This window comes from Physella acuta, unplaced genomic scaffold (assembly GCF_028476545.2).
Source record: "Physella acuta isolate Inbredline_101_S28 unplaced genomic scaffold, ASM2847654v3 ptg000774l, whole genome shotgun sequence".
In the NCBI taxonomy this organism is placed as follows: Eukaryota; Metazoa; Mollusca; class Gastropoda; family Physidae; genus Physella; species Physella acuta.
This window is the reverse complement of record NW_026732292.1, coordinates 119150-141142: the sequence shown is the minus strand read 5'-3', so window position 1 is coordinate 141142 and position 21993 is coordinate 119150. Positions and strand designations below refer to the sequence as shown.

The window sequence follows — 21993 nt, the reverse complement described above, 5'->3', positions numbered from 1 at the left end:
ATTAAATGTTATTTACAACCTTGGCATTGAAATAGTTTAAAAACAAATATTTAAACACTGGCTTTAAGATACAGAAACTTTGACTAGCATTCTGTTAGCTGAAAAGATATCCTATGCAAACTAATCTGATCCACTTGTTTGCATTAATAAATTAAACACAAAATCTAAGTACAGTATCACCATTTCAAAACCAGTGTTTTTAAATGTTTCTAAATTCAACTCATATGATGCTAGTACTTCAAAACCTAATATTTACATAAGAGTTATACACTGTTTAACTTACAATTCATTATTCATAAGTTTCTAAATCAACACCAAGCAAAATGTATGCTTATTTTATAAATTTAATTTACATTTCCCAACATAATCCCGTTCCCACTAAAACAATCTTTATTAAACAGATGACATGTCTTCATCCTCTATTTCAGGATCACCTCGACATCTTTTACTCTGGGTAATCTCCCTCCTTATTTCTGGGGTTATCTCATGGTGATCATGAATGTTTATCAACTTTAAAATCTGTGACTTCTGTTGTTTTGTTAAATCATTCTTGTATCTCTGGGCTAATGTCAATAAGCACTGATGCCATAGAACTGGCATTTTTTCATCAACATCCATGAACCTGGGAAATACATTTTACAATAAAATTAAAATTATTCTGCATCTTATTAATACAAAGACTAGACAAATGCACTGTGTCAGTGGCAGATAATACCGGCAGAAAGAAAATGGAAAAAAACCCTCAATTGTGGAAAAATAAAGTGAGACAGAAAAAAATAATTTGTATTTCACTGGGGTACATAAGTGTCATATTTTCAAATCTAATTTATTATTCTGACAAATTTAGTATTCCTTTTGTTAAAGGATGGATTAAGAAATTAAGAACAGTACATATTTAAAAAAACTAAATCTTTTGAATACTAGACAGGGACCACAAAATAAAAAAAACTAGTACCAGTTTTACTGGCATTTATCACTTTGAGCTAGTCGTTCCAAGTAGTGGTACTTAAGTGCAAAACTAAAAAAAACTACTACGTACCTCATAAAATGTTCCACAACAGCATCAATAGCTGAAAGAGGCAGAGAATACTTTTTGTTCAATATTGTACGCATAAATATACTGTTAGCCCCATTGTACTCCATTTTCGAAATTAAAATAAGTGCCGCTGCAGAATATCCAACTGGAATAGATGTCTGTGACACAACTCCTGCCACTATGGTTGCTTCCCTTAGTGTGCAATCACCAGACTGAAAACACACAAAATAATTTCATCTTATATGCAAGGTCAAAAAAATGTATGGTTATGAAATCATATCATATAGAAAAATTTAACATAATGAACTAAAATTTTCTTACCTCACATAGTGGTAAAACAATTCCTTCATAAAAATCACCAGGTTTGTAGATACTTTTATGGAGCGCCTGCAATATTGGATGTTTTAAATAGTGATTTAAAAGTTAAAACTTCAAGAAAGTAATTTAGACAGATATTAGAATGGGCTGAAATATGCAGCCAATGCCTGATAATCAGTGTACTGTAAATGTTATCTTCAGCCAGCTATTTCATCAACTTGACAAATTTATGCTTTAAACTTGATGTTAATATTTTATGATAAAATTATTAAAGCCAATGTTAGCAATAGACAAAACCACTTTGCTTATCAATACTTTTTAAAGTGTTAAATTCAACCATGATTAATATAGTTACATATCTATTTTTTTTTAAATTCTTAATGTTCAGAAACAAAAAAAGGTAAAACTTACCTGAAACAGGTGAAAATTTAGTCGTTTATATTCAACAATATCATCACGAATTCGAGGTAAGAGAACAAGGGAACAGAAGCTGAAATGTTAAATGGGCATAGTAGAGCAACAGAAGGTTGAGCTGTATGAAAAACTATCATTTTTACAAGCTAGCATGAATCTGTTACTTACTCTTTAAATTGATACTTGGGTAAATTGGAGACAAAAATTCTTGTACCAGCATATACAGAAGCAGCTGTCCAGTTCTCAGGTTTAGTCAGCTCCAAAAGCTATAGACAAAATACATTTTTATGTAGAGAAAATAAATTTTTAAATAAAATATATTTTATACAGACAAATTATATTTTTTAAATTATATTGGCCAATATAGTTTTATGGTGTAGAAAGTTTTAAGCGAAAACTTATTTTAATAATAAACAGTATATTAGCTAATTATAAGCAAAAACAAACCTGTTGCCAATTAGGGAAAGAAGGAATAGCTTTAAATCCCTTAGGTAATTTTCCACTTCGATAATGAGATAATACTTCTCCAATTTTAATAAAATGTTCTTTAACAGTTTCATCTATTTCCTCCTCTATGTGAACATCACTCATCATTTCTATTTTTAAAAAAAAAAGATTTTTTTAAATGTACTAATTCTGATTGGTTTAAAATGATTAACAGCATACTACTAAGAAAAAGCAATACAACTTACAACAAAAATGCTTAATTTTTAAATTAAAGTTTACCTAATGTAATTTGTGTATAGTGATAAGATAATCTTTTAAATAAGAAACTTTAAACACCCGGGTTACCTGTCATAGCTGTTTTCTTCTCAGCTAACTTTTCGGTAATAATATCTGCTAAAGTTCTCCTCTGCTTTGGGTTGGGGTTCATAAATTTCCTTATATCATTTTCATCTTCATCATTAATTTCCTTTTGGAAAAAAATAAACATATAAAATTATCTATTCTGTATTCTTGTTTGAAAAAAACTAACAGCTAAAAAATAGCATTACTCAACACAGTACTGCAATTTAAAATAAAAAGATTGTAGACAATAAATCAAAGTCCTACCATAATGGTTTTCTCCATAAGAGCGAAATTGTCAAAAAGATGTTTATCAGCCTCATCGTTATCAGAATCACTATCTGCTGCAGCTGAAGCGCCACCCAATTTTATGTGTTTACTGCCTGGTTGTTTTAACTTTGGTTTAGCTCTGAAAGGAGTTGACAGACAAGTAAGAAAACAATACAAATGTACATACTCTAAGACAACTAAACCATGTAGAATTTCATCAACATACCCTGAATGTGACCCATCAGTCTCTTTCAATAAATCCTCTTCCTGTCTTCGCGCCTGAGCTAGAATCTTTTTTGATAGCTTTTCATCAATGAACTAAAACAGAAAACATTCTTGATGAGCAATTTAGTTAGCAAGGTTTGATAAATGTATAAAATCAGCTATTTCACCAGATATGGGATGGTGTGGTAGAATGGTAGAGCTTTTGACTGCTATACAGAAAGTCTCAAGCTCAGATCCTGCTTTTGTGTCTGTTGGATGTCCCTGTGTCCAATTAGCTCTGATGGGTACCTGACATATTTTAGGGAACCTAAGTCGGCTGACCACACAATCCCTTGGTAGGTCGAGGTCGTTAAAACAGATTAACTCTACTTCATCTGTCCCATGTGATATCACTAAATATTAACATGCAAGCTTACTATATGTACTTAATTTTGTTTCAACAAATTTTTTTTTACAAGTTAAACAGTAATTTTGAGAATATGATGGCCTACTGATAAGTAAATGAGTAATTATTTGAGTATCTAAATATGCATATTTTTAGCTATGTGTGCTTTGATATTAATTAGTTGACAATAAATTATTTGAAAGTAAGAATGAACAAAGGAAGCCTTACTGGCAATAACCATGGTAAACATATCTTATTGAGGGTCTTGCCCAACTAAACTTTTCGGTTTATCAGTTTCATGATTTTTAAAATTAAAATGGATACACTTTGCAATAGAATAGAGTGAACTAGCTAGAAAATAAAGTAATTAATTTTCTGAAACTGGCTAGTATATCCAATACATTTGCTATTAGAACAAGTTAATGAAGTTTATAGTTATAGTTTCTTGTGACCATCCTATGCTATAAGAATTTAATCAATTTAGTTAAGACTTGCACTAGACCTTAGCCACTATTCTGGATGTAGAGTAGAAAAAAAATATAGAAATAGCTTGGCTTACTAGTTCAACTAGTAGTGTGTGAATAAGCTTAGTAGTTGGCCAGGATTGGGTATACAACTAGTATGCTACTTTATCTATACCACTGAACTTTTGTTTTTAAAATTAAATGATAGGATTCTAAGTATGCTTAATAGCCTAAATCAAATTCCATTTTTTTAAATTTTAGTGTCATTTATGGTAAATAAAACAAATAACCTATCATTTTAGCGTCATTTTTTCACTGCTTCACATGCACCTCCAATTGAGCATATATTATAAAAACACTACCGAAACGCACAAAATATTACTAAAACAGTAGGCCTACTTCTTCATGTTCTATGAATTTTGGTTTTCATTAGTAAGACCTATAATTGTCAAAAATCCCAATTCGACAATAACTAAGTTTTACTTAACGCTTTTTTATTTACACCTGAAAATCATGGGTAAAGTAATAACCTCTTGTATTTTGTATCACTGCAATGTTTAAGGCATCTCACGTAAGTGGTAATAAATGCTTCTGTGAACTCGCAAAGATCACAGAAGTGACACCACATTTTCAAATTGAATCAAATAGTAACTGCCAAACCTAAATATGCTGATATCTAAACCAATGTGAACTTGCATTGACCCCCGATTTTTGTCTCACTGACAAAAAACTAGAATCTATGAGCTGGTGATGTTTATGATTGAATGTTTAGAATTTACAAAGTACTGAAAATGACCAAGATCATAATATATTTACTATTCTATTGTACATGTTTTTGTTTGTTTTGTCCACAAAGGATTTTGTTATTTTTAGTGATTCTATTCACTGTACTGTACTGCATGCTGTTCTAATTGAAACAAACATAAATTAAATTCATAACAAAAATAAAGAAAATAAGAAGTACAGGAATCTAGATTATTCTAGACTAGATCAAGAATCTAAGTAGTCTAGTGTTTTCCTAGATCGAGGTCCTAATGTTTTGTGTTTTGGTACAAGGGTGGGTACTGGGGTAGTGATCTACTCTAGCACAAGTTAATAGAGTTCAGAGGTGTTTAAGTGCCAATGGCGAATAAATTACGCTAAAATAGAGTTTAGCCCAATTTGGGTCTGATAGAAATAATTGTGTGTAGTGTAGCCTTATTGGTAAAATCACGATATAGCGTCGGTTATTATTCCGGAACTGTCCAGCAGTAAAAAACAGTAAAACCATGGCGTTGTCTGTCGAGCCGTTCCGGAAACCACCGGAAATACTGTAAACCATCATTTATTTGCCACCATATTATTTTTAATACATAAATTTAAGAATGTGCAAGGATTGATTTTAGTTGCATTTTAAATACTGTTTTGCTAATTATTTTGTATTTCTAATTATTTTAAGTGTATGTGCTAATTATTGCTGCTACTAAACATTATTCTAGTTATTCTTACTACTTTTAACTTTAGTTAATCTAATCGTCTTATTTATTAACAGAACTAGAGCTGGTTGTCGCAAATCTTCTGCAGGTTTTTTCTGTTTCTTAAAAAAAACATTAATTACTACACTCGACTTTATTAATAATATTTAGATTTACTGATTGTTGCTTATTTTTTGTCAGTTAAACATGAAATTAAGTTAAAACAATAATTTAATGCACTTGACTCTATTTTTATTTCACCGGTCAAATAAACTATGGTTTACTTTTTTACAGTAACGAATGTTACCGAAACTCAACGAACATTACCCAATAATTTCCGACGCTATATCGTGATTTTACCGCCTTATTTATTAAGTCTAAGTAAATGGGTATTTAGTTAATAACTGGTTTTATTTTTAAAATATTTTTTTTTTTGCTACCGTGTCCTCTTCAGCTCTGCGTCGCTCCTTGCCAGTCTTGGAACTGCCTTGCACATGTTGTTGCTCTTTAATTTGTTCGTGTAAACGCTTTCTTTCTTTTTTTATTTTCCCCATATTATGCTTAAATACGCTATACGTAAAGAAGACTAGACTACTACTGACATGTAATAATAATAAATTTCTAGCTAGGCCTAGTCAAGTCTAACACAGAACCATGTGCTTTGGAACGACTGCTGTGAATGTAAACAAATAAAAACATCAACCACTTTTTTCGTTTTTCACTGGATCTGTCTCAACATGGATGTACTACCGGTTCCCGTGTTTCTAACCAATCAAAGTCCGTATAACTAGAGCCGGTGTGTCGTCGTGTACACACGTAGCTAGTTTCCTACAAATACTGAGATTAAAATAAAATTTGACCAGTATTTACATTTATTGGTAGGTATTATGCATTTTTTATTAAACTGTTTGCAATATTTAAAGTGCTAAAGTAGGAGGTTGTAAGGAGCTAACCTCATTAAGTCGAACTTTAATATAATTCTAGATTCTGGTTAAGTAAGCCCCACTGCCCACTTTCTTCTTTAAAAAAAAAAAGTTTTGTTACGAAAAGTTGAGTGGGCATTGGAGGCACAGAAAATCGGCGAGAATTAGAATGTTATATGAAGGAGATCGAGCTTGCATTCCATACCATCTTCTCTGTAATCACTGTAATTAATGAATGCATCAACAATCAACATGTCTTTACTGACATGTTGTAACTTATTGTTGTAAATTATCTTCTGCCACCAATAGTGTCCAATAGACTACATTTTTTTCCTTTATTGATTTTGTGTGTGAAATAAAAAATAAGTAGATTTAGAATAAGATCTAGATCTAGGCCTAATATTAATTAAAAACAACAGTCTGCTCAACTTGAAGAGAAATTCTTTCTGCTGATGTGCACCCATCATTCTAAGATTATACAACTAAGAACTACTACGAAGTCTACAGTGTTTTTTAAAAACAAAAAATTCTACCAAGCTTGCAAAACTGTGCAGACTTTATGAATGCACTATTTATATACAATGTACTGTTTCAACCCTTTCTCCATTATGATAATAAAAATTAAATAATAATTTATATAGAATTGATTGATCAGCTACATCATGAAGAAAGCACAAGGTGCTTGGGGGCTGCAGTGGCTCATGCGGATGGCGCCAGAGAAACAAGACACTTTGCTGAAGATGGTGATTCTTACTGTTGCAGCTATTTTGTGTAAGGATTAAAAGTTATTTAATTGTGCAAAAGTTTATGGTGTTTAAACGAAAAAAAACAACATTGCCAACTATTAATAAATGCTAATAATTTATATTCCAGCCTTTTCAACCCGTCTGTTCTCTGTGCTGCGTTTTGAGAGTGTGATCCATGAGTTTGATCCTTACTTCAACTACCGTACAACAAGATTTCTAGCTGATGAGGGTTTCTACAGTTTCCACAATTGGTTTGATGATAGAGCTTGGTACCCATTAGGGAGAATCATTGGAGGAACCATCTACCCAGGTATGCAGTGTTAACGTATCACTGCTTGAACTGCTTTCTATCCTTAAATACAAATTTCTTAGAATAAAATTTTAATATGTTTTATTGACAGGTTTGATGGTCACCTCTGCCCTTATCTACCATGTGATGAACTTTTTCCATCTCACCATTGATGTGAGAAACGTGTGTGTCTTTTTGGCACCATTGTTCTCTAGCTTTACGACCATTGTAACTTTCTACTTCACTAAAGAACTCAAGGTGTGTGGAATTTTTCTTTACTTTTAAAATGCTATGTTGATGTCTGTGAATTTTATTGTTACATTAAAATAAACTTGAACTGTAGTTAATATAAATTTGTTATGTTAAACTTTTTTTTTACTTTCAGGATGCATCTGCTGGTCTGGTAGCTGCTGCCATGTTGTCTATTGTTCCTGGTTACATCTCCCGTTCAGTAGCGGGCTCTTATGATAATGAAGGCATTGCTATTTTCTGTATGCTTCTAACCTATGCACTTTGGATAAAATCAGTGAAGACTGGATCAATCTTTTGGGGTGCCCTTTGCTCCCTAGCTTACTTTTACATGGTAATTTTATTTATATTTCACTATTCATTTTTTATGACAATTGTACTCTGTATTTAAATATATTGTCTTTTATTTATTTCTTCTAATAGGTTTCATCATGGGGTGGTTATGTGTTTCTAATTAACTTGATTCCACTTCATGTCTTGATGCTGATGATCACTGGCCGATTTTCTCACCGCATATATGTAGCCTACTCAACTGTGAGTAAACTTAAACTTTGTGTCTAAAAAAGTTGTTAGATTCATTTTGATTTACTTACTTAATTTTTACAAATTTCTTTTTCTTAGGTATACTGCCTTGGTACAATTCTGTCAATGCAAATTTCTTTTGTTGGATTCCAACCTGTTCAGTCCAGTGAACATATGGCTGTAAGGATTTTTCAAACATTTAAAATTAGTTTGTAATTATATTGAAAAATATGTACAAGGTTTAATGTGAATTAATGAATGTATATATTATATCCTCCTAATGGAACGTTTTTTTATGTAGGCTTTGGGGGTATTTGGTCTATGCCAAATCCATGCATTTGTGGACTATCTTCGATCCAAGATGTCCCGTGAGCACTTCAACATCCTCTTCAAGAGCCTTGTACTGTTGGTTGGAACAACTGTCTTTGCAGCTGCAGCAGTAGCCACTGCTTTAGGCAGTATCCTTTTTTATGATAGATCAACTTATTTCATCGCCTCTGTGAAGTTTCATGCTAATTATATTTACCATTATACTGTAAAATATTTGTTTTCTCATCATCCTTCACTTAAAAATTTGATTTTTAAAGTTTTTAAAAGATAGAGCTTAAAGTTATATATCAAGGACCTAAATTTCAACTAAACAATTCTTTTTAAAAACAATTACCCATTTTAGTGCTTAGCTTTTTAAATCATACTGTAATATATAGTGCTATACGTCAGTCTTATAAATCTAATGTTGTTACTTTAGTAATTTAAAAAAAATAAATTCTGTTCATTTTGTTAAACAATTATGGAGGTCTGAGTATGGTATATTCTTACTGTCATTTAATTTTTTGCAAATTTTCCATAACCATAACCCTACAGAGGTGGCACCATGGACCGGTCGTTTCTACTCTCTTTTGGATCCATCCTATGCTAAAAACAACATTCCCATCATTGCATCTGTCTCTGAGCATCAGCCAACAACCTGGAGTTCATTTTATTTTGATTTGCAGCTTCTGATGTTCTTGTTCCCTGTTGGACTTTACTATTGCTTTGTGAAGCTCACTGATGCTAATATCTTTATCATCATGTATGGAGTCACCAGTATCTACTTTGCTGTGAGTAGTAGATGTGAAAAGGCTTTTGTTTTGTTTAGCTTAAACGCACATAATTCAGTTAAGTACAATGTTAACATTAATTACATATCATTATACTTTTCTAAATTTCTTTAAAGGGTGTCATGGTGCGTTTGATGCTTGTTCTTGCTCCTGTCATGTGCATCCTTGGAGGCATTGGTATGTCCGCTGTGCTCACAACATACATGAAAAATTTGGACAACCCTATGAGGAAGGAGAAAAAGTCTGTCAAAAAGATAGAATCCAACTATCCTCTTAAAAATGAAGTAAGTTTAGGCATACTTAATTTTTGTGCATACTTAATTTATAGTTTTTTCATGTGATGTTAGATAGTAAAGTGTATGATGGTAGAGCTATCTCAGATCCTTGGCTTGAGTCTGTAGAACATAGTGCTGTCCACACCATCCCTTTATATGCCACGGTCTCAGAAACAAATGAACCTTATTTGATTTACCTCATTGAACGTCAGGTTCAAAAGGTTTACTTCATTCTTTTTGCTATGGTTTTTCACTATAATTTAAAATCAACTGAGTATTCACTGGATACATTTTTAAATATCCAGCTCTGATGGGTACCTAACCCACGTTAGGGAAACTAAGTCGGCTGGGTATAGTACTGACCATGCTATACCTTCATATGCCAAGGTCTCTGAAAAAGATTAACTTGACTTCATCTTCCCCATGTGTCTTGGGCACGAATGGGAAATGATGAGGATGATGTACTTCCTAAGCATTTTCTTCAAAAACTACTTACTGTTTTTATTTGAGCATGGTCTATCAATGATTGGTGATCCAAACATAACTCTACTCAGTACAAAGCAAAAGTACTACAGTGAAACCCAAAGTTATTGGTTAAATCTAAAATAAATTAACTTTACCTGATAAATTTCTCCATTTCAGATTGCCACCTGTGTTATCTGCATGATGACAGTTTTCCTGCTTTATTACACATACCACTGTACCTGGGTAACATCAGAAGCTTACTCTTCACCTTCTATTGTTTTGTCGGCTCGCGGCGGTGATGGTAGCAGGATTATTTTCGATGATTTCAGAGAGGCTTATTACTGGTTGAGACACAATACCCCTGAGGTAAAAGTTTTTTTTTTTTAGTTATGCTTAATGTCTTATAAATTGCTTTTATTATCTTTAGTACATATTAAAATGTTCAAATTCTTATATTTGTTTTTTATCTGTGGAAGCTAAGTTACCAATAAAAATATTAATGAAGTTATTAAAATGCAATGTACAAGTTATAAAAAAATATATTATTTTTTGTACAATTTCAGGATGCTAAAGTTATGTCCTGGTGGGATTATGGTTATCAGATAACAGCTATGGCAAACAGGACAATATTAGTTGATAATAATACTTGGAATAATACACATATTTCTCGAGTTGGTCAGGTAAATTTGCAAATTGTTTACATTTGTCATGACTGAAAGGTTTTAATATCAGATACAGAATATTAAAATACATTAAAGGGTTTTGTTTTTTAAAAAAAACTAATGAAATTTTTTTTTTCAGGCTATGGCTTCTTCGGAAGAAAAAGCATATGAAATTATGAGAGAGTTAGATGTTAATTATGTTCTTGTTATATTTGGAGGCCTTACTGGTTATTCTTCAGATGGTAGGTTTTAATTTTAATTGGAATATTTAGACAGTAATTCTTATACTAGCAGGTACAAATTTAAGAGCATACATTTGCTTAAATCATGTGCATTCAATTTGATTCTAAAAAAAAAAAAACATTGATCACAACTATTATACTATAGTCACTGACTTTTTGTGTTTACTATACTTGTAAGATATCAACAAATTTCTGTGGATGGTTCGTATTGGTGGCAGCACTGATAGAGGCAGCCATATAAAGGAGTGGGACTATTACACACCCCAGGGAGAATTTAGAGTGGACAAAGAAGGTTCACCAGTCCTCCTCAACTGCCTTATGTATAAGATGTGTTACTACAGATTTGGCTCAGTTTACACTGAGGGTGGTAAGTTAAATCAAAACCTATACATCTACAAGTTAGTTTATAGTTCTTGTTACACTTAAATTTTTAAAAAGCAGTGTTGTTAATTTTTTATTTTTTTTTAACTTTAGGGAAACCTACAGGGTATGACAGAGTTCGTAACACAGAGATCGGCAATAAAGATTTTGAGTTGGATGTTCTTGAAGAGGCATACACAACTGAGCACTGGCTTGTTAGAATTTATAAAGTTAAGGATTTAGAAAATAGAGGAATTTAAAAATCTTCAGCACAAAAAAACTCTCATAAGAATATAATTAACATGCATCTAACATTAGTTATTGTATCGTGTTCATGCTAAAATCATTGTCTGCTGATTTCATAATCATAATGGTTTACATATATTTACTTATTGCTGCTGAATGATTGAATACAGTCGTTGATAAATAGTTTACACATTTCTTACTAAGAAAAAGAAACATCGTATTTAGGGTAAATAAAAGAATTGCTGCTTAAATATTTTAACATTAAGTGTGTGTCTATTATATGGTGATTGGTGTGATATGTAAATTTTTAAAGTCTTTATAAGTGTAAACATTAAAGATCATTTTATTTTAATCTTAAACTTAAAGAAAGATTTGTTGAGGAATGTTTATTGTGTTTCTTGCTGTTTTTCCTATAGCCTCATGTTAATTAAACAATGTAATATGTTAACCTTTGATTTATTTCTTTTGTTAACAAAGTATTGTTTTAAATTCTGGGTGTTAGCCTAACTCCAATAACATCCATACATAACTCAATGTCACTGAAGAGAATGGTACTGCTGTTGGGCCTAGATATTAGTATTAGACAATGTGTGTGAAAGTTAAGAATACGAAAATAAATTATTTAGCAATAAAAAAATTTGGTTCACAGTACACAACATAGTGTAACGATTAAGAAAAAACCTTTTTTTTTCAAAAAGCTTTTAATGTAACAGAATAAAAATGTATAGTAATGCACATTCATTCATTTGCAGTGTACAGTAGCACATTTGTATCATGTTTTAATGTAATGGTTACACAAACAATTAAAATGAAAGATACAATTATTATACATTATTTTTGTTAGAAATGTGTAGTTTACTTACAGAATTTTCAACATGTAACTTCTAAGATACCTTAATAATATGCCATCCACTTACACAGCTTTTTTATAAAATACATTTTCCTCAAAAAACATGTTTTATGACTTTTGCTTTTAAATTTCAACAACATTTTTAAAAAGTGTTAGCTTTCACTAATAAAATTGTACAGGTTCTTAAAAATATCATTCATAGTCATCAACGGGCAATTATTTTTAACACTTTATACCACTATTCCCTAATATAATTTGATGCAAATTGAAAATATGAATAATTAAAACTGAAAGAACACATATTTAAAACATCAATTCAATGTATGATACTTCATTCTTTATAAAGTACTCCTTAATAAATAAAATTGTCACAGTATTTTTTTTAAAATTAACAAAGCACCTCATTACAATGCACCATTGGTATATAAAAGAATAGAGTAATTTACAGTTTATAAAAAAAGGAGATGGCACACAGTAATTAATCTTGTATTACACTAGTTCTGACAATCTTAGTTCTTCCATTACTTTAAACAGAGTTTGTTTAAAAAAGCAATTACCATAAGGAAAATAAGGTTACATAACAAATGCTGATTGCTTAGAATATTGAGGCATGATCATAACATAGTTTTAAAGTGTTTCACTATAAAAGTAGGCATTGTTGTTGTTCATTTTAGCTTTGGAAAATACTACAGCTTATAAAGTTTATGTGGGACGGAGTGGTCTAGCGGTAGAGAGCTGGACTGCTAACCCGTAAGTCTCGAGTTCGAATCCGGGTTCAAGTCAGTAGACCGTCCCTGAGTCCACCCAACTCTGATGGGTACCTAACTCATGTTAGGGAGAGTAAAGGCGGCTGGGCATAGTGCTGACCACACTATCTCTTCATATGCCGAGGTCACGGAAACAAGTGAACTCTACTTCACTTGCCCCATAGACCGTCAGGTTTGAAAGGGAAACTTTACTTTACTTTATAAAGTTTAGAACATCAAAATGGCTTCACTATTTCCTTCTGCACTAGATTTATTTCATAATTTATAATATTTTTAAAAAATTGTATTAAGCATTTGCATGTTTAAACTTTATGCATGATCACAAAGACCAGAACAAATTCCCCTTATTCATGCATTTTATTTAATATAGGCATAATTAAACTGCAAGTCAGGGTTCAATAACTTAGGCAAAATTTTATTTGGAATTAAATAAATTACATTGCACAGCACAATACATCAGAATACACTTAAGCAATAAAAGCTTCACATGTTGAAAATACAATATCAGAGTAAATATAAAACCCCATCATTTTTTCCCCTTCAAATCTGAGCTTAAAAAAGCTCTTACCATCATCATCAAACATTATTTAAAAAAATCAATACCAATATAAAAGTTCTTAACAATGAACTTAGGAAACCTTAGGCTCATTAGACATAAATTACATTGCACAACATAAAAGCTTTGCAGTTAAAACTGCAATATCATTGTAAATATAAATTGCAAGGTTGTTTTTTTTATTATTATTAAATACATTAGAGCTTAAAAAGCTATCATCATTAAACATAATAAATAGCAATATTAAAACACTTAATAAATTAACTTAGGAAACCATAGCTTTGCCATAAAGACTATTCCATTTTAAATATCAACATGAAATCTAGAAATAGCTTTTCAAATTGTATCAGAGTTAAGCCGTACAGTTTTTATTATGAAACAGCATGTGGATATTTTATTATTTATGATATGAAAACAGCTGTTTCAAAATGACTCAAAAATAAACATAAATTAAGAAACTACACTGATTAAATAAACTTGCCATTTTCAAAACTCATGTCAGTTTTTTTGTAGACTTAAAAATTGCACACAATAATCTTATAATGTTAAATTAAAACCAATAAAAAATGGAATTCTTATTTTAATAATTTTCTTCTATTAATTCACGCTTAAAATGTTACCCCAATTAAGAAGTTGGTAAAAAAAAATGTATACAATGTGTTACACCTCTACTCATACATAACAAAAATTAATACTGCATATAAGCCAGATATGTTGTAATCTGTTAAGGATGGATGGAATCATAATACTAATTAATATAAATATATTGCAAAAAAATATTAATCACAATTAACTATTAGTATGTTAATAGGAATGAACTTGAAAAAAATATTACAATTGATTTCACATTTTAAAATGTAAATGCTTTGATTAATATCTTTTTACAAATAAATAAGCAAAATATTATTTTAAAAATATAAAGAAAAATATTGCTATTGGTTTACTTTAGATATTCAAATATCTTTAGCCATTAATCTATCAATGGAATGGTTACTACAAAATATTTTTACTAAAGACTAAATTCTTTAAAACCGAAAATAAATAAAATGTAAATATTGCTGAAGAAACAATTTTATAGATAAAAAAACAACTATTAAATTATTAAAGATTGTCACTTGTTCTAAAATAACAAGTATATCATAATAATCATATTGTTAAAGTATTAAACAACTGCTGATAATTACAATTGATTTAAAAATAAGTTTAATATTATAAACCATTGAGTTAAAACATTTGTAAAAATAAATATAACACAACTTTAATATTCAAATTTTAAAAATAAACACAATCTTAGTTTAATTATGTCATAAAATAAAAATTCAATTGTTTATATATATATGCTAAAAACAAGTTGTTGGAAATCGTTAGTCTAATTCCAGATTCAGATATTGCTTAAGTTTATTTGGAACAGGGAGCAGTTTCACAGCAATTGGTATTAACTCCTTGTCTGCATTTAGTATTGCACGTCTTATTTGTATCTTACAAATATGCTGCAGTGTTGGGAATGTTACCTTATGCTCTATACCCCATTCATCTGCAATGACACGGTTGAGTTCATATGTAGAATCTTCACTACACCACATATCTGAAACTTTCTTTAGCCGAGAGCAGAAAACTGATCTTCTCATTAAATGCACATAAGAACTGGCTTCATTTATTAGTGTATCCATTTTCTTGGTTAGTTCCTTATAATTTATATTTATGCTAATCAGGAACTGTCGAGCTCCCATGATGCTGTTGACTGAGTTAGCCAAAAGACTCTCAGCACAGACATATGCTTCTGTGCACTGATCGTAATATTTATGTTGCGCTTGGGCCCCTATTTCTAGCAAGCATTTAATGATTTCTACATTGTGGTACTGCACTGCCAGTGTTAACAAAGAATATTTTCTATTCTTCAGCAAAGGTTTACTTAAAATTTCATGCAGTTTTACGGGCAAAGAGTTAGGCGCACTGTGAAGAGGGGTTAAATGCTTAACAAGATAGTATAAATAAGGTTGTGAACTTTTGAACACATCTGTATATTGATTATTAAGGGCAGCCGTCTCTGCATCAATCAAGAAAAAATATTCTCTGCATAACTGTTCTTCATACAGTGGAGAGTGAACCCACAGTAATGATGCATATAAATTTACACTCATACTAGGGAGAAATGAAAACATGAATCTGAGATTTTTCGTACAGGAAATGATTTCTCTCAAAATTTCCTTAACTAATTCTGTGCAACGTAATTGTAAGTAATAGCTCACAGCTAATAAAATATACAAGCATTTGTGTATTTGTCTGCATTTAATTTGATACTTTGAATGATACTCGTTACATGTGCTTTGCAGCTTATGTTCTTTGATTAGGGCTTTAGCAAACATTGCCCAGACAAATCGGTCCTGTCCGACCTGATTTTTGTTATTTTTGTGATATTCTGATACTAACTCATTTATTAAAAGGTGTTGACTCTGACTGTAAAAAAAACAAAGATTTTTTGGGCAAGGAAGTTTGTCTTGGAAAACATTATAGCTCCAATCTAAAATCCATGTTTTGAACTGCGTAATTAAGTGACCTCGCTGCCCCAATTGTTCAGACCCATGCAACATTTTGATTACTTCAGTATGGAACTTAAAATCAATAGCAACTTTAAGAAGCTCTTAACTAATTAATACATTTAATTAGTATCATTTCACTGTTATTACATAACATCATTTAAATGATGCAACAATTAAATATACACAAAAAGTTGTAAATTGTTTGTTGTGTTAGCTAAATTAAACATTTTCAGCCTTACTCACAAATGTAAAGGAAGATAAATACAATTGGTGTAAGTATAATATCTGTATAGCTAAATTAATCTTTAACTTGAAATTAATTTCAATTTCAGCACTGAATTCTGAAAATAAATTTTACATATTTTGCTTAATGACTTACAGGAGTTATTATTTCAAGTAAAACAAAGATCATGTATGTTTGAATAACTAAAAGGATACTTTGTAAACCATGTAATATGCAAGAGGCAAACAAAATTGTATACAGTTATAATTAGAGAATCTGTAAGAAGAATCGACAGGCCATCCAACTCAGTTACCCTGATCCAAAATACTGCTTGTAGAAGAAAGATAGCAGAGACGTCTTGACGACAATATCATTTAAGATATTAAAGGTAGATTCTTTATGCAATCAGGTCAGTTCTGAAATATTCGATTGTTTAAATAATAAATAAAATACGAGCGAAGTACTAGTAGCATACATGTAACATTTGTAATAAGCAGTTGCACTTTAAATAGAACAAATCTGAAAAGTGTTTTAAATTTTAATATAAAAGTTTTAAAATGCACTAAAAAAATAAATTCAACTTTTTTGCTTTAGTAAAAGCCATTATTGGTCAGTAAAATTCTCAGAGATTTTATGAGCAACCAAACCAATGCTTTTGCTAAAAGAAACTTTGCATTTTCATCATAGATTAACTGCATTAAAATTGGATTCTATTATGACTAGAATCTAGATCTATAACTTAGAAGATCTCTAGATGTGTAGACTTGGTGTGTAGACTCTACACTGTAGAGTCTAGTGTAGCGTGTAGAGTTGTAGACTGTGTAGTAGGTAGACTAGACTGTATTCTACTAATTAATATACTATTCTAGATGAGCTACTGAGCTAGACTGCCTGTAGTAAAAGTGTAAACAAGCTAAAAAAGCGGCACTTGTAAGTACTTACTAAGTTACTTACTTAGTAGATTGTAATAAGTAATACCTAATAAGTAGTACTTAAAAGTAAGTACTAACTCACTGAAGCGGCCTTAGATCTACTAATCAGCTGCTGTGCATCTCGATCTATCTAGACTACACCAGTTCGTCATTCTTGATTTTAATTATGGATCTAATAAGCCTAGATCCAGTTTTGATGATTAGTCCATTAGCTATAGTTAGGCCATTAGACTTAGGGGCTAATCTACCACAAACAAGAAAGGGCTTGCATTGTTACTATACTATCGTATGCTTTTTCTATATTTAGCTCAGGTTTGTTTTCAGGTTTGTTTGTATACTATAGGCAACCAGATTTCTCTAAATTGTAAGCTAAACTATTTCTTTATTTTTTTATTATTATTATACTATGTCACTTTTTAAAACCCTGTGATTAAACACACTGGTATTAAACGTAAGCTGCTTGATTTTGGTTTAATTTAATTTTTTGAAAGATATAGTATAGGCTCACTGAAAAGATTATACATTATATAATTCATAGTGCAAGCTGGCCTATTGAAATGACTTGCAGGGTTGGATGAATCGACCAAGAAATAAGAAATGAAAACCCGCAAATAATCCCTATCCAGAAAATTGTCCAAATTAAGCATTCTGAAAGATCTGCAAAATGAGTGTTTATGAATAGAGAAATAAGGCAAACAAAGCTCTACATAGATCTAGATTCTAAATACTACATACACTCTGCTCATAGATCACGAGCAGTTGCGTATCCCGGGGGTGGGGGGAACATTTTTTTTTTTTTTTTTTGGGAAAATAAAATAAATATTATAGAAACGAACGGTAAGTATTGAATAACTAAAATAATGAAACATAATGGTTGTTTTATTAAGGCACCTATCCTGTGGTCACCATCATTACTAAACTGTTGGTTAATGAAAGTGCCTATCGATGACATGATAAAACATTTTACTGTATATGCAGTTGGATGTGGCATGGGCTATATAACTAAAGAGTGTAATTATCATGGCCCAAGTCATGACAAAGGCAGGTTTTTTGGATGGAGGGGGGGGGGGGGGGGGGTAAAAATTCTATACCTCCTACCCCCCCCCCCCCCTCCATCATCGACACAAATAGCCAGACCTTCCCCCGCCCCGCCCCTTTAATATAACGTCACACCTCATAATTTCAAAACAGTAGTTAGTTACAGGATTTTGAGAAACTAATAGTAAAATAAATGCATATTCCGGTTATCGGAAATTGCTGAAAAGTTGACAGAAAACTAAAAAATGTATATAATAATTATATATGACTTTTTGTGAACCCAGCTGAAATAGTAGGCCTACTCAAGTTATTGCGTCCACGTACACACAGACGTGCAGACGTACAATATATTGCCAAGCTAAGTATATCCGTCGAATCTAAAGGTTATGTAAAACTTCGAAGCTTTTTAAAATCCCGATTTTTCCATTTTCCGCACAATTGCAATATTTAGGCCTACTCTTTATTCCGTATACGAGCTATTAAAAATGACAGTGGGTCGTCCATAAATGACGTGACACTCGTAGGGGGAGGGGGGGGGGGGGTCCGTAATTTTGTGACGGTTTGTGATAAGGGGGAAAGGGAGGGTGGTTCAGATGGTGCGACGTCACACTTTTGCATTATCAAAAAGCAATGTTAGAAAACGAATTTTAGACGTTATTTTTGCGTTTTAGAAATTTGTTTTAATAAATTGTAATAGGAATTGATTAAAATACTCTATTTTGACAGAGTTCAGACAAGATTTTAGAAAAATATCGATGTTTAAAAAAAATTCAACTGCTATTTTGAGGGGGGGGGGGTGTAGGCTGAGGCGTGATGTCATTTTATGGGAGGGGGGTCTGGCTTTTTGTGACAACGTATGACGGAGGGGAGGGGGGGGAGGTAAAAATCGTTAAAAAGCGTGACGTCATTTATGGATGACCCCTTATTAAATTGATACCTTTTTATTAAAATGTACGTTTTTTTTTAGAAAAAAGCGACTTATCGGCTAAAATTCAATTGCTTACATCACATTTCTAAAGGGCGGGTTCTTAAAACTTTTTATCGGGAAAGGGTGGAGGGGTGCACTGGTTTAATATAAATATATTTTCTATATAAATTATTTATTTTTTCATTTAGTCCGAAGCGATGTCTGATAGAAGCTCTGATCTGCAAGGCTAAGATTGCAGTGAGGTCAGAATTAAATAATTATAATACATGTAATAAATTATGGCTCCAGTCCTATTAGACCATTACATGAGTGCTCATTGGAAATCGAAGCACTATATGAATAGTGTTTTCTTCCAGACTTTTTTCTCCGGGGGGGGGGGGGGACGACGACGACGACACATACTGTTAAAAGTATATGCTTTCTTTATAAATTTCATTTCGTTCGGGGAAGGGGGGCTCTGCCCCCCCCCCCCTGAAGCAGTGTTTCTTCCAGACTTTTTTCTCCGGGGGGCACTTGAAATTTTCGGGGGGGGGGGGGGGGGTAGACTTTCTTCGGGGGGGGGGGGGGGGGTGCGGACACTTAAAAGTATATATTGTTCTATATAAATTATATAAATTTCATTTCGTTCGGGGGGGGGGGGGGCGGGTAAAAAAAAATTCGGGGGGGGGGGGGGGGGGGGCTTTGCCCCCCAAAGAGATGCCTGGAAGAAACTCTGCCCTGAAGAGATGCCTGGAAAAACCTGTATATGAACATCACGTTACAGAACCACTCCCATTGGCACACATTTTCTCGAAAGTCCGTAGCCTTCTCCCCCTTCCACTAGGATTAATATGGTGCCGTTTACGGATGCCACCCCCCTCTCCCCTCCGTAATGTGGGATATTTTATTGGTCAGAAGTTAACGAAGAAGAATATCAAACTCCATCGTATTTATTTAGGTAGGGTGTAAAAAAAACACGCTGATGTCGTGTAAAGAATATCGGCTGGCTTTGTTGAAATTCATACCCTAATACCGCTTGCATGCTTGGATTGCCTTGACTAATTACCAATTAAATTGATCCGACCTCCCCGATAGCTGCTCTGTACTAGTGTACTATTGAACGGAGAGTCAATGTGTTTAATTGGGACGAAGGCTTATTAATGAATGGTAGAGGCTGACCTTGCTACATTGAGCCAGAGATGGTCTCAAACCCGCAGGCCTTGCCTTGGTTGCCATATTTATAGCATATTATATTATTACGAGCCGGCCCGCGGCATAACATACGCCGCTATTTAGTTGTTTCTAATTTTCAATAATTCATAATTTGTGAATTCGACAGTACCAACGGCTCCAACGCTGACACTGAAAATATTTCTTTAAAACACTATAAGTAGCTCGTTAAGGACCATAACCCCCCCCCCCCCCCCCCCCTTCCTCCCCCCCCCCTCCCCTTCCTCCCCCCCCCCCTACGTTTAAAATCGTTGTCTCTGCTTGTAAACATTTAGAGTGAACACAGCTCACTAAAACCATGTAGGGGGTGGGGAGGTAGGGAGAGCGTTTGCAGCTTGTTTTCTAACGGCTCGAAGAGGAGAATTATATATATAGATTATTATATTAGATCTATAAGTCACAGAAATTGTCTTCTTTGCTGTCAGGGGTGTGCACATCAATGCCACTGCACTGTTTCTTCTTGATAAACAGATAGTATCTAAAACAAATTTATTGAAACATCATCAGTTAATTTTAATCAAGCAGTTCAACGACCATCATCACAAAGGTCTAAAATAAATATGACTCTTTTAAGTTTTAATTAATCACTCAAACCAGTACTTCGGTGTTCTCCCCTATTTAAAAATAAAAAACAAAAGTTATGCCCCTTTATTACATCAAATATTAAATTTTAAAAATAAATAAAAAGACAATTTTTGTTGAAAATAGCTTTTGTTTTAATAATTTTTATCAAATGATTTTAACATCAATAACAACAACAATAAGTACTTGATGACATCACATTCCACAGTACAGCTACACAAGACTTTGCCACCAGATACAAGATTGATTGCACTGTTAAATGGTTCACAAAACAACACTAAAGTCTTAATTACAATGAGCACTCATTGAACACACAAAACAGCATTGAAAAATTTAAAAAAACAAAAACATGTACACTAGTTCAGGAAGTAAAATATACCGTTTTTGTTTAAAAATAAATTATCACAAAATCACATCCTTCAAAATTAAATATTGTAGCATTATATTGTAAATTATATGCATACATTTTACAAGTTTTATCAACTTGTATAGTTGAATACTTAATTAAACTTAAATATTACTGTAGCTTCTCTTATAATTCAAATACTCTATTTGAAGACTCTATCCATTCAATGAAGAGAAAGTGACAAAAAATGTTTACACCTATTTAAAACAAGTTAGATCTATATCAAAATTCAGTTTTGTCATGCATACAATAAAATGGTGAACATGTTTTTGAAATGAGACTTTGCATATATCAAGTTTTTGTTTTAAAATTTAGGAGATAAAAATTTTAAATATAAAAATGAAATTGGTAGAAATCAGTAGCCAGTACAAGTATGAAGTCTGAAGTGTATCATCCATATAATCATGGTCACATAACTATAATTTTTTTCAGAGTTGTGGAGAAGAAGAGTATGTTTGTGGAGGGAGAAAGTGGTTAAAATGTGTAGTTTATACATTTTTCTTTATTATTATGACATCATAAATTATGAAC

The 21993-nt window shown here is 32.1% G+C and overlaps 3 protein-coding genes across 4 annotated transcripts; 1 reads left to right on the top strand and 2 right to left on the bottom strand.

Moving 5' to 3' along the window:
- LOC131950628 (bystin) lies at window positions 1-6063 on the bottom strand. The gene is made up of 10 exons (XM_059312831.1): window positions 5793-6063; window positions 3051-3142; window positions 2822-2963; window positions 2561-2681; window positions 2216-2364; window positions 1937-2034; window positions 1766-1844; window positions 1358-1423; window positions 1040-1248; window positions 1-622 (listed from the first exon to the last, which is right to left on the bottom strand). The coding sequence occupies exons 1-10, from the start codon at window positions 5904-5906 to the stop codon at window positions 394-396; spliced, it is 1299 nt and encodes a 432-aa protein (XP_059168814.1). The 5' UTR covers window positions 5907-6063; the 3' UTR covers window positions 1-393.
- Window positions 6064-6125: 62 nt separating this feature from the next.
- LOC131950627 (dolichyl-diphosphooligosaccharide--protein glycosyltransferase subunit STT3A) lies at window positions 6126-11878 on the top strand. Its single transcript, XM_059312830.1, has 15 exons — window positions 6126-6230; window positions 6917-7046; window positions 7149-7331; window positions 7423-7568; window positions 7696-7893; window positions 7983-8093; window positions 8181-8261; window positions 8383-8539; window positions 8946-9181; window positions 9298-9465; window positions 10099-10287; window positions 10485-10601; window positions 10723-10825; window positions 11004-11192; window positions 11300-11878. The coding sequence occupies exons 2-15, from the start codon at window positions 6938-6940 to the stop codon at window positions 11443-11445; spliced, it is 2133 nt and encodes a 710-aa protein (XP_059168813.1). The 5' UTR covers window positions 6126-6230; window positions 6917-6937; the 3' UTR covers window positions 11446-11878.
- Window positions 11879-14780: 2902 nt separating this feature from the next.
- Window positions 14781-17569, bottom strand: LOC131950625 (uncharacterized). Of its 2 annotated transcripts, none has more exons than XM_059312828.1 (2): window positions 17322-17569; window positions 14781-16783 (listed from the first exon to the last, which is right to left on the bottom strand). In XM_059312828.1, the coding sequence occupies exon 2, from the start codon at window positions 16193-16195 to the stop codon at window positions 14969-14971; it is 1227 nt and encodes a 408-aa protein (XP_059168811.1). In that variant the 5' UTR covers window positions 16196-16783; window positions 17322-17569; the 3' UTR covers window positions 14781-14968. The 2 variants fall into 2 exon arrangements, with proteins under 2 accessions (XP_059168811.1, XP_059168812.1); XM_059312829.1 differs by having other exon boundaries at window positions 17382-17569.
- Window positions 17570-21993: the final 4424 nt, after the last annotated feature.